The sequence below is a fragment of the Melampsora larici-populina genome (genome assembly GCF_000204055.1).
Source record: "Melampsora larici-populina 98AG31 unplaced genomic scaffold MELLAscaffold_22, whole genome shotgun sequence".
Taxonomy (NCBI): Eukaryota; Fungi; Basidiomycota; class Pucciniomycetes; order Pucciniales; family Melampsoraceae; genus Melampsora; species Melampsora laricis-populina.
The window spans coordinates 154,267-166,827 of NW_006768786.1; the positions used below are offsets into that span (position 1 = coordinate 154,267).

General features: G+C 43.2%; 4 protein-coding genes across 4 annotated transcripts; 3 read left to right on the forward strand and 1 right to left on the reverse strand.

The window, feature by feature from the left end:
* Positions 1-474, forward strand: MELLADRAFT_63755 (uncharacterized protein; the record flags this gene model as incomplete). Its single annotated transcript, XM_007410737.1, has 1 exon — positions 1-474. One exon carries the CDS (start codon positions 1-3, stop codon positions 472-474), a length of 474 nt encoding a protein of 157 aa, XP_007410799.1.
* Positions 475-1,271: 797 nt separating this feature from the next.
* MELLADRAFT_116678 (uncharacterized protein) lies at positions 1,272-2,960 on the reverse strand (the record flags this gene model as incomplete). Its single annotated transcript, XM_007410925.1, has 5 exons — positions 1,272-1,807; positions 1,879-2,016; positions 2,090-2,456; positions 2,505-2,768; positions 2,828-2,960. 5 exons carry the CDS (start codon positions 2,939-2,941, stop codon positions 1,503-1,505), a joined length of 1,188 nt encoding a protein of 395 aa, XP_007410987.1.
* Positions 2,961-3,190: 230 nt separating this feature from the next.
* Positions 3,191-6,087, forward strand: MELLADRAFT_87608 (family 81 glycoside hydrolase; the record flags this gene model as incomplete). Its single annotated transcript, XM_007410738.1, has 8 exons — positions 3,191-4,130; positions 4,198-4,518; positions 4,608-4,850; positions 4,945-5,191; positions 5,250-5,484; positions 5,563-5,592; positions 5,706-5,826; positions 5,921-6,087. The coding sequence occupies 8 exons, from the start codon at positions 3,191-3,193 to the stop codon at positions 6,085-6,087; spliced, it is 2,304 nt and encodes a 767-aa protein (XP_007410800.1).
* A 1,163-nt stretch (positions 6,088-7,250) lies between these two features.
* MELLADRAFT_77966 (Hypothetical protein) lies at positions 7,251-12,555 on the forward strand (the record flags this gene model as incomplete). The annotated part of the gene is made up of 4 exons (XM_007410739.1): positions 7,251-7,356; positions 7,430-7,725; positions 7,790-11,997; positions 12,073-12,555. The coding sequence occupies 3 exons, from the start codon at positions 7,303-7,305 to the stop codon at positions 11,982-11,984; spliced, it is 4,545 nt and encodes a 1,514-aa protein (XP_007410801.1).
* Positions 12,556-12,561: the final 6 nt, after the last annotated feature.

Consider the following 12,561-nt stretch of genomic DNA (forward strand, 5'->3'; position numbering starts at 1 on the left):
ATGTTATCCTCCAAAGCATTTCTCGTACTATGCAGTGCGGTTTTTCTCTTCGACTTCCCTGTCTTCTCAAACTCGGTTAAAATCAATAGATCAAAGATTCAACTAGAGCAACATTCTTATCGACTTGAAGCCAGACAAACCAACCAAAACTCGTTTGGAGTAACTTCAGATACTAGCAAACCTACACCTGAAAATGCCTCCAAAACCACAGCCACTGGTCCATCTGCTTCTCCTGCTGAAACGGCGGCTCGTGACTTATTCGAGTTCTTAATCGGACTGGGTCAAGAATTAGATATTGTGACTAACATGGGTACCGATTCTTCTGAGGTCACCAACCATATTGAAGTGGTTTTGAAAGCGTTTCCTGAAGGAGAGAAAGTACGAAAGGCCATCGTGGCGGCCATTGTGAACCCCACCCCCGAAGTTCAACAATTCGTCACCCAGGCCACTGAGGGTAGCGAAAAGCTAACGTGAGAAGCAGTCATAGCAATTCACATTCACAGAATCAAATATATTTCAAGCTGATCATCATTCTTCATCTAGCTCACTTCTCAATCTGATTAAAAAAACCCCGGATGATGCGAAGTGAGTCAATGGAATATCATGAACTTGGTTTAGTTGATTTTGCAAGCAACCATAAATCTGACAATACTATGTCTATGTTTGCATATAATAATCATACACCTTGATCCCATTTTTCACAGCGTCATCAAGAAAAACTTTGAGGCACTGGGTGAGGCATTTACCACCCTTTTTTCCGGTAAGTCTCAACTCTGAAACAAGAATGTTAGGGAGTTTGAACTCGAATTTGCTCACCGTGTGCTTCTGATGCTTCACAGCAAGCGACAGTCTAGTGGCAGCAGCAGTCGGAGGGAAAACTGGATTAACCTCCCAAACTGCGCCAAAATGATGAAGCAACCCCACATGGCCACGAAAATCTTTCGACCAATGCACCAGGTGGCCTTGCGACTCGAAACCAGCTAGAAACTCGATGGGACAAAAACATAATGTGTATAATTCATGAGGAAGGGTGTTTGCATCAGTGCAAAATTATCGGACTGTCGTCAAATTTCAACCTTAATTGTACAAATCCTTTTAGATTAACTCAGTCAATATCACAGCCTATGTTCATAGCTTTGATTGACACTTTTACCCAGCTTTCATGCTGTTTGTATTCGCCTTCAATTTCAACTCGAGCCAATCCTTTTAATGTTTATCTTATATATAGTGTGGATAATGGTAGGTCCTTAGCGGACTAACAATCACAATTAAGAAAAACAACCCTTGATGGAGTTTTCAGAAGCATAATAAACACTGTGCAGGCATAGAGCCAATGATGCAATAAGATCTGAACTAAGAGAGATATAGATGGACCTAACCTACCTTGGATTGGTTCAATTGAATCCAGTCTAATAGGAAGGTGAGTATGTGGATATAGCTTTTGTTGGGGTATCTAATGTTTGAATGACTGAGGTTGACTGAGATACATTTGCATTACCAAGTCAATACATGACTGTTCCTAACTCTGTCACTCGTTCAAGTTTACGCAATTGAGCATCATCTTTAGCAATTGCCCATAAGTAACTATCCAGACTATCCTCAGTCATACTACCAAGCCATTCGTGATCAACAGCCATCGCCCGAGCACGTTGAATCAATTGTTGACAGCATGCCACGCTTGAGGCCCGCAGAATTGTTGCGGCTCTCGGAGAAAGTTTTAGACTAGAAGGTGACTCCAAGTCAATTGCTGAAATCTCGGGATCGGGGCTATCCTTTAGATTCAAAAGCTTGAAATGTAACAACATCGCTGAAATCAAAAAGGTCACATCAGACAATCGCCTTTGATTCATGTCACCCAGAGAGTGTAAGATTACTGACTAGGTACTACGTTGTCTGCCAGGATCGGTAAGGGAGATGATATCTTTGGTATCGGAATGGTTTTCGAGCCAGTTTGATCACGAAAGGTAGCCGAGATGGACTCGACCAAAAACAATGCTTTCTTCAAGATGTACACCGCTGGGGGGCAATCATTCATGAATCTGAGCAGACAAGCCAATCTGCTGATCAATGTTAAATAGAGAAGACTGACGTTGGCCATCGAGAATATACATGTCCCTGAAGCCTTCAAAAGCCTTCAATAGCAAGCGTAAAAGCTTATCGCCATCCCCACCACTCAGACCATGACTTGCCACAAAGCTTCCAAGATCGGGGCAAGATTCTCGCTGAAGAACTTGAGCCGTCGAATGAAGAAGTTGTACTAGTTGTTCGACCAGCTCCACTGCATGTTTGTCTGGTTCACCAACTGTAATAGGCGATCCAGGCTCCATGGGACGTTCAACGTGAAGTGGTAGGGAGATTAAGCTTGCAAGTGATGAGGTTGTGGCTTGTAACATTCCAGCTGTCGTGAGTATAGATGAAGAACCGAGATAAGCTCCTAGCACCAGATATCTCACTGTCTACTCCGTCAAGATGATCACCACCCGAGAATGAGCATCAGTTCTGACCGGCTTGACTTTAAAATCCCCAACAAAGTGAATATCAAAGATAGACGCAACCTCCCATGCGCCACGGCCAGTCTTTTCTCTTAAGAAGTCCCGATGAGCGTGCAAGCAATTCAAAAGGCCTAGCATACAAACGACATTGAGCTCATCGAGTGGACTTGAGAATTGAAGAGGAAATCGGCGACCGTTGGCTCGATCATTACAGAGTCGTTGATAATTGACAGGATCGATTGATCGAAGGAATTGATCGCAGTCTGCTTCGTTCAACTAATACCCATTGTAAGTATTTACCTCAAGTCAAAAGCCATGCTATTGGGAAGGCGAACTTGAACATTGTACCTGCGGCGAACCTCCTCACAGCTGTTACGCACTGCTTCGATCACTTGAATTCCTTCTGGAGGTGGAGGTGGGGTAGGGAGCCGAGCGTTGAGAGTAATCATTGTGACCGTTTGATTTGCGTAATGTATGCTGTCTATTGCCTTCGATTGCTGTGGACGGAAGAGTTTTTATACTTGGATGAAATTTTAGATAATTTATAACAGCAGTTTGGACAAAACTATCTTACCTATCTCATTCTTCCTGTCTTGGAGATTTGACAAGGAAGTTCACTCCACTCGGCAATTATAACTTGTGCGTTCTTTTGAGGAAGGCAATCTCATCATCGCCCAACGTTCTTTAGCAATATCACGATGTGGTCACCCCACCCATCCAATGAATTTCAAGGTCCACTCTTCGTCCCAGTGGATTCTGAGTTAGTAAACTCGCCACCCAATCCTAACATATTTGGTGGAGGCCGGCTTCATCCCAAACAGCCTATCAACCTTCCATCTGGGGTTTCGACAAACAACCCGCCTGGTACCAACAAGTGGTATACTCAGCTCATATTACCCCCAAGGGGAACTGATCCTATATATCCTCTTCCATACGCATTGGCTCTCTTGGATGGCCAATCACTTCTCTCAACTCAAAATGCGATCCCCTATGTGGGCTTTGGAATCTCACATTCAGCTACTAAGGATATAGTTTTCGGTCCACCAGTGTCAACAGGTGCAAGTCAGCCAGTCAAGTATTATCTCAATCCACTGGTTATCACAATGTGCTTTGGTGCCAGAGAACTCGATACTCGAAACCTGACACCAACTTTGACCGATTGGTCTGAGCTGGTGGCACACTTTACTATCTCTTGTGCCAACAATTCCATGATCAGCATTCCCATCTGCCGTGGGGCGGCATTCATGACGATGATCTACACTGGTTTGACACCAATCATTAGATCCACCCTTGCCATCGTTCGTCTTACCCAAGATCAAACCAACATCCATGGTTTCATCAAATATCGTATACAATACAATGACCAGTCCACTTGGCTCTTGTACGCCCAACCGGTCAATGGTTTTCCACATCTGAATCTACAACAAGTTAATCAGACAGAAATGGCTCATTCAATGGGTATATGGTCAGGGATTATTCAAGTGGTAAAGATGAGCGAATCTTACAGTAGTCCATCTTCATCATCAGATCAGTGTCTCCAAGAAGAGTCTGTTTATGATCGTGGAGTAGGCGTTTGGGTCCATAAGGCAAGCATAAGCTCCGGACCAAGAGGATCCGGATCATACTCATTCGACTGGTGTACGTGAGCTTTATCGATCTGAAGTCAAAGAAATTATTTATAAAAATGGGTTTCATGTGTTCCCAGTTTCTCAAGGTCCTCGAGCGCATGCTCAAGCACCTTTGATTTTCGCGTTGCCACATCATTCCGAGGCGATGTTGAGACCCGTCGAGACAAAACCTCCGATTTCGATTGCATCACGTGTAAATGGCCATATGCGACTCTATCAATCTTCTCAGTGGACATTCCGAGAGAATCTCCGACTTGCGAAAAACCTTGGTATTACACCCATCTATGAAAATGATTCTTCCAGTCCTTTGGCACAGAGTTGCAAAACAACACTCACCGACATCTTCATAAAGGAATTGGACGTGGATTTTGAGGCTGAAGCAAATTTAGACAGTTATTGTAATTCCAACTTCTCAGTCAAGCCCTGTGAGAATAATCTTCTCCTGCTGATGAATTGTCTCCGGAACAACATAAAATCGTATTCTCAGATTTTGCAGGAAAGAAGTTTGCCAAACAGGCTCTGCAGTGTCTCACTGCTGCACGGATACTAAAAGATGATGATCTGACATCCATTTGTCTTGAGAAAGCCAAGCGAAGCTTCCTTCGGTTCGTTCGCGGACCACATCGGGCCAGCAGACTCGTGTATGACCAGACCTGGAAAGGACTAATCAGCTCCAGTATATTCAAGACAGGAAATGAGTACGATGACTTTGGAAATGGAGTCTACAATGGTATTATCTCACAAATCTCTCCTTTCGCCCTCGTTCAATTCTTTGGATATCCAACAAGAGATAGCTGACATATATACTTGAAATTCTTTGTTAGATCATCACTTCCATTTCTCATACTTAATTCATGCGGCTGCCATCCTTGTTCATCTTGATCCTACTTTATTTCCTGAAGTTGGTCTCTACATCAATAACCTCATTCGAGATATCAATAACCCAACCGCGCACGATCGCTTTTTCCCACTGTTTCGTTGCTTTGATTGGTTCTTGGGACACAGTCTGGCCACTGGGCTTACACCTTCCTTCGATGGCAAGAATCAAGAAAGCTGTAGTGAAGATATCAAGTGAGTATACATTGGATAACATATCGTGTGCCTGATCATCACGGCTTTCACATTTTAGAACTCACGCCGTTACGCTGGATAGTTTTCTTTACAGTTTGAAGGCTTGGGCAGAGGCCACTCATAATGATACTCTTCAGGACCTTGTGGAGCTACAATTGATGATATTGCGGCGTAGTATCAATAATTATTACTTGATGAAAGATGACAACTCACTTATTCCAACGTCATTCAAAGCAAATAAAGTACCTGGCATTCTCTTTGAGAACAAAGCTGACTATACAACCTTCTTCTCAGTAAGTTTGAACCTCGCACTGAGACAAGTTTCGCGTCGTTAAAACGCAGTAACTTACTTTGTTGATGTCGTCTTGTAGGATTCGAGAGATGCGATACATATGATTCAGGTAAGTTATCATCTCAGCTGAAGGGCACTGGAAACTCATCAGTGGAAGAGTGAAATGCTCAAGATCATGATGAACCTAATTTGATATGATGTAATACGTCTCCTTTCAAATAGGTAATCCCCATTACACTCGCGACACCATTTTTCAGAAGCAAAGACTTCATTGAAGAAGAATGGAGGAGTACTGGTGGTGGTGGAACTCCGATGAGTGAGATCGCTCAAAGCTTTGCAAACGGTATGTTTCTGACATGCTCTGATTGAGTGATGCATCAATCTAACTCTGTTCCATCCACCAACATTTAATCTTGTGGATTGAAAATGATGAATAGGTTATCGTACATTGTTATTTCTTCAGTATGGTCTAGTTAATCCTAAATTTGTCTTAGAAACCTTCCTAAAAAGGGTTACATCTGGACAAGAGATTCCATTGGATGATGGTCTTAGCTTAAGCTGGGCACTAGGATTCTTAATTACTCAACTGTATAATGGGTCTTGATCAGTTTTCTGTTGAGTATTGAGATCCACTTTCACATTAATTTTTATATAATCAATCAAATTACAAGATATTGGCTTGGAGTTTTTCTAGCTACGATTTTATGACAATGTGATCTGAAATATATCTCAAGTAAAACCCTCAATCCAGTAGTACTGAATTAAATAATGAGTAACAAGGAGGTTGGATTACACACATTTTGGCTCGGCCGTGTGCTCAGGACTGAATTTCGTGTGTTTATTGCTAGCTACCAAACATGAAAACCTTGAATGTATCTGAAAACATCTTTGAATTGATTTATGAAGTGAATAATGTTGGTGTGAAGAAAAAGCTGCATAAAAAATCCATGATTTTTGGTGCGTTGGAGTCAGGAGACATGTGTAGTTATATCATTCAATTTGAAACGTCCGGCTCCAGTGTTGAAACCACCAGTTCTTCAGAGTAACACGAGTTTTGGTGATCTGGTATGAAGAGGTTGTTATTATGGTGAGGTGGGAAATCATTTTGGAGCCTTTTGGAGTCAACAAATGTTGATGTTCCTTCTCATAATACCTGAGGAATAAGGTGCATCTCTTGGGTTTACTGGGCGGACCACAGTAGAATTCTTTCAATGTGTAGGCTGCTATGATGGCTATCCATTTTGAGCGAGGCTCTGACCACTTGGAATTCGTTTCCAGAAAAATACAAGCCATGTGTGTTATCAAAACACGACTCCAATGCCCTTGAGATCACCTTCACAAGAGACTCAAATCCTCTGGTGCTCGCATGTCCTTTGCTCCAAATAGAAGCAATAAGACTTGATTCTTGAACTCACTTTTATCACTTTCTTGAGTGCTCTGATCTTTTCCTTTGGTCTCTGACTGTGTGGGACCAGTCTGAATTCCTGCTGCGACCTCTGAGTCTCCGCAACATTTGTTGCTCCGATATGGCTGGCACAGCCTTGAGGCCGATGGGTGCATCATGCGAGAGCCCGGATAGTTCCCGGGACCGCGGTAGTCGAATTGAACAGAATGACAATGGTCGTCGTTACATATCAAATGTTACGTTGCCAACTTTGTTCACAACTCCCGACTCCCACCAATTCTATCCACCACTATCATTTCTTCAACAACTTCACTCATGCAAATTCGCCCTTCAAAGATCTAGCAATACAATAACTGTCAATAGGCACATCGAACTGCATTCTCGTCTTGGAAATCAGCTTCACCTATACCTCTCATGGCCAACACCGATGTTGATCGTGCTGAAAAAGCAGCTCGAGCAAAGGACCGTGTATGTCGCCGGATTTCGCAACCTGATGTTTCTTATATTGGTCTCATCCATGGTTTGGAATGTTCATCTATAGTTGAAGAAGTTTCAAGCGAAGAAGAAGGCCGGTGCCAACGCTGCCGAATCTGCCACTGGTACCCACGTGCCTGTCACTGAAGAAGGAGCACTCGCATCACCATTACCGGCTCAATCAGAGCATGTCACCTCACCTGTTCTAGACACGTTACCAGCACAACCCGAGCATGCCATCTCGCCCGTGAATGACACATTACCACCACAATCCGAGCATGCCGTTTCACCTGTGAATGACACACTTTCTGCGCAGGCGCCTCCGCATAATCAGCTTCCAATTCCCATTCCTACAGTGGACCAGTTAGTCCCTTCTCTCAAAGAAAATCCTTGTAGTTTCACGAACTCATTGTTGATATCTTTTCAGCCTAGAAACCCACCTAAACGGGACAAATGCCATCTCAAAGCCCTCTCCATCAGAAGCCGCTTCTCTCCGTACAAACGACGACCAGCAGCAGACAATCACACTGCTTGTAAATGAGAAAAGTCTGCTCAATAGTGAAATCGAAGATTTGAAAAGGGAAATGCTGAAGCTACGAGGAGAGATGGGCGATTCTGAGAAACTGGCAACCGAAAGAGCTGAGGCTTTAGAAAAAGACTTCCAACAAGCCACTGCTTCCGTTACCCGCCTGGAATCCGTCGAAGAACAGTTCAAAGACGCCCAACAGACCGTCACCCATCTTCAGTCCGAGCTCGAGCGAAGTTGTGCCGAGGTAGCCGAGCTCCGCGAGGCTCACGAGAACGGCAAAGATGAGATTGCTAAAGAGTACGAGACCAAAATGCGCATGAAGCAAACCCACTCCGATGCTCTGGAGAGCGAGCTATCCCGTTTACGGAATCAAATGAAATCTGTTGAAGAACAGAATAAGCAAAAAGAAGCGAACGCCGAAAAACTGACCACTACCATCAACGCACTTCAATCCGAACTCACCGCGTCGACTTCCAAAGCAGAGACTATCCAAACTTCTCATGATGCCTTACAAACTTCCAATGCTCAACTTCAAGCTACTAATTCTTCTCTTCAAAATGAATTGCAAAGCTCTCAATCCATGCTCGATGCCTCAAAATCCCACGCTTCATCTCTTGAATCTAAACTCTTGTCACTTCAAAAAAGCAACCAAGATTTATCATCACAGATTGCAGCTTTTGATCAAAAGACACTTGAATTCAATGAACGCAAAGACTCACTACAAAAAGACAATCAATCACTTTTACAAAGCCTCGAAGAGCTCAGAGTCAAGACAGTTGAGCTGACGAACGAGAAACTGGAGAGCGGCGAAAAACTAGAAGAGGCTCAAAGGATGATTCGGGAGCGCGAAAAGGAGTTGAAGACCACGAAAGACGAACTCAAAGACGAACGCTCGAAGCTCGAATCGAAGCAAGCTGAAAGCCGAGCTGCCGACGAGGTGAAGCAGGCTTTAGAGACTCAACTTTCGACTATTGAAAGTGAGAAGTCAACCTTGGAACAATCGATCGCTCGACAGGAGGATGAGATTGCACGCCTCCGTGAATCGACCGATTCACTCTCCAAACAACTTCAGGACAAAGAATCAAGCTCTAACTTGCTAGTTGAACAACTCTCAGCCACTGAAAAAGAGAAAGACCGTCTCGAGACTGAACTGAACGTCTCACAGACGAGCTGCGCTAAATTGGAATCGGATACGACCGAAGCTTCCCAAAAATTAGAGAAAACTGTACAGGATTCAGAGAACCTTCGGAGCAAGCTGGATACGCTTTCAGCAGAGCTGAACGCTGAGCATCAGGCGAAAGATCACCTTCGACGAGAGAAGGACAATACGGTTGAACGCTTGGCGACTTTGCAAACTCAACATGAAACCCTTGAAATCCAATTGAAGGACACTGACCAGCAATTACGTGACCTTGAGACATGGAAGAATGAGCATATTCAACAGACTGAACAACTTCGTCTTGAGCGCGAGAAAACACTCGCTGACCTCGAGCAATCCAAGAATGATTCTGCCCAGTTCGAGTTAAAACTTTCGGCAGCAAACAATCGAATTGAAGACATTCAGCGCAACCTCGAACTGAAGATATCCGAAGCAAGTGACTTGGCAGCCTCATCTGAAACACAGAGAGCTGAAATTGCCGAAAAAGATACCCTTCTGCAAGAGTCCCAACAACAATCCAAGAAGCTGTCCGCCGACTTAGCTGAGACCAAGGTTAAGTTTGATCAAGAGCTTACTGAAAACGCCGAGCTGTTACGACAAGCCCGCGCTGACGCCAAAAACGAAGTTGACACCTGGTCAACTCGATTTCAACAACTTTCTGAAGAGTGTACATCTGTAAAGGCTTCTTTGTCTCAATCCGAAGAACGCTGCCAAACTCTGGACGAGCAAGTCGCGCAATTACGCGCCCAACTGGTTGAAAAAGAAGATCTTGCAAACAAAGAGTCGGCTCGAACAACGGAAACTATCCGAGCCAAAGAGGACGCCATCCAGATGTTGAATTCCGAGCTTCAGACTGTTCAAGCTAAATCCAACGAAGAGATCAAGTCATTGAAAGGATCAATAGCTACCCAAGAAGCATCTAATCATGAGTTGAAAACCTTGACTGAGAGTCTACAGGCTCGCTTGGAATCAACTGATCTCTTGGTTGAAAAACTCCGATCAGAAGCCAGTCAATTGTCAGCTGAGCTGGCAGATTCGCGTTCCGGTCTCAGTGAAGAAAAGCAAAAGTCGTCTTCAATTACACAAGATCTAAGCGCCACCAAGAACCATGTCACAGAACTTGAGTCTGAACTTTCCACGGCAAATGAGACCCTCAAAGATTTGACGCTTTCCAAAGAACAGGCCGCCTCAGACCTCCAGAACTTCCGAGAGAAAACAAATCAAAGTCTAGCTGCTCTACAAAACGAAGTTAGTTCGAAACAGAAACAAATGGACTTGAAGGACGATCAACTGAGCCAGGTCCAAGCAAATGTAAAAGAATTTCAGGAAGAGATCGCGAAGCTAGAGCAAGAAAAGAGTGTCTTGATCAAAGAAATGGAGGCTGGCAAGGCAGGTGAGAATCGAGTATTAGAGTTATCAAGAACAGAGATTTTAGATTTGAAACAAAAGTTGCAAAACTTGAAGGATGAAGAAGAGTCAGCCAAACGTGATTTGAGTCAAACTAAACTAGAATTCGAGCAGAATGATCAAGTGAAAGAGAGTGAAATTCATCGGTTGAATGATGAATTGAAAGCAATGAAAAAGGCCCAAGCCGACTCGAAGGATGCGTTAAAGAAGATGACTGATGAGAAGGCAAAAACGGTGAAGGCGTTGAATGGTATGAAAGATGAAAAGAATAAAATTCAAAAGACCAAAGAGCAGCTTCTGCAAACCTCTGAAGCCGATAAGGGGAAGTTGGAAAGGAAGCTTGAAGATCAAACTACTCTCATCGATAAACTTTCATCTCGACTGAAACAAAGTCAACAAGAACTAGAATCAACGAAGACCAACTTGCTTCAATCAAATCAAGCTGCCGAACAAGACACGAAGACAAAAACTGAAGAAATCAGTCGCCTGACAACCGAGCTACAGGCGGTCAATGGTGCACTGAAAGATCATCAAAAGGAACTAGAAATCTCTGCGCAGCGATCTGAAGAACAATCCCAAACCTTCCAGACTTCCGAAACTCAAACCAAAGCTGAAATCGACTCTCTCAAAGAACGGATCGCAACCTTGACAACAACCAACGAACGTCAAATGCAATCAACCAATGAAGAGAAAAAGCAGGAACTTCATCGCATTCAAACAGAACTGCAGATCAAGGACGAAGAACTCCTCAATGTAAGTTCACAGCTTGAAGAACAGGCTCGAATTCATGCTCGCACACATGCGGAAGTCCAAACCCAATCGGCCAAATATATCAATACTATCCAAGAGCTGGAAGATCAAGTCACATCTGTCAGAGCTGAACTTACTCGAACACAGGGCGAATTGGTCAATCAATCAGGACACGTAGACCAAGATTACCTTGATTCGATCTTACAACAACATTCAATGGACCTTTCCAATGCACGCAGTCAAATCCGGAATTTAGAGACTAAGGTGTTCGAAGAAGAGTCTAAGTCTCATGAAATGCTGACACGCATTGGCGATCTTCAAGACCAATTGAGAGGCGCCGAAGAAGCTCTCAAATCCAAAGCATCATCCCTTCCTCTAAGACTCACCGATGAATTAGGGCGTCCTGATCAACGTGTACCTCCTAGTGTTTCAATTACTCCGACTTCCCCATCTGCCAGCGCCAGTCAGTCAGCCGGACCAAGTGGATTATCAGCTTCATCTAGTTTTGCTGATACGATCGATGAAAGGTCTCTTTCGGTTAAAACTCGACATCAGAGGAAACAAAGTTTGAATTTACTTAAAACTCGTATGGAGGAAGAACTTGGCTTCAACGACTTTCCTGGAAGTTCCTCTCGGAGTACGATCAGTGCTAGTTCTGACCCAAAGCCCCATCCTCATCATCTATCCATGGATATGAACCGACCTATTACAAGAGCAAATCTTGGGGATGATATGGTATGGTGTGGTCATTGTGATGGTGACTTGTTTGTGATTTAAATTCTAATAAAAGGTGAGTTTCTAAATGAAAAGTTTTCGAATCAGATCATAAAGTATTTAACTGATATCTTTCGATCATCCCATTTAGATCACTTCTCTCTTTCTTTCTTGAGCTTCTTGTTTCTGTGTCGATGTAGTTTGATCATCTTTCCTATGTTCTTCAAAGTCTCGTGAGATGGATCGCGGACCGGATTACTTCTCATCGAAAAAAAAATGTACAAAATTTCAAAAGTGAATTTAGTCAATCAGATTCACACTATTGTCTCTGTTCATCTCGCAAATCTTCATCGGTTGTTTATGATATGTCTCAATAATCTTCTTTTTCTTTTCTCTGTTTTGTTTGTTTTGCGTGTGTTTGTTATGTGTGTATAAATTATGGGGGAGGAGTTTTTTCATTTTTGGTTGTTTAGAGAATGGATACTATAATATATTAGAGGAACTTCGGTTTTTTATATCTGTTTTTTTATTCAACAGATCGGACATTCAAATGAATGCTTTGTCTATGGAATGATTTACTGATTGTCTGAGAGGGAAGCTGCAAGTTGGTATTGCATTATTTTGTTGAATGATGTATTAA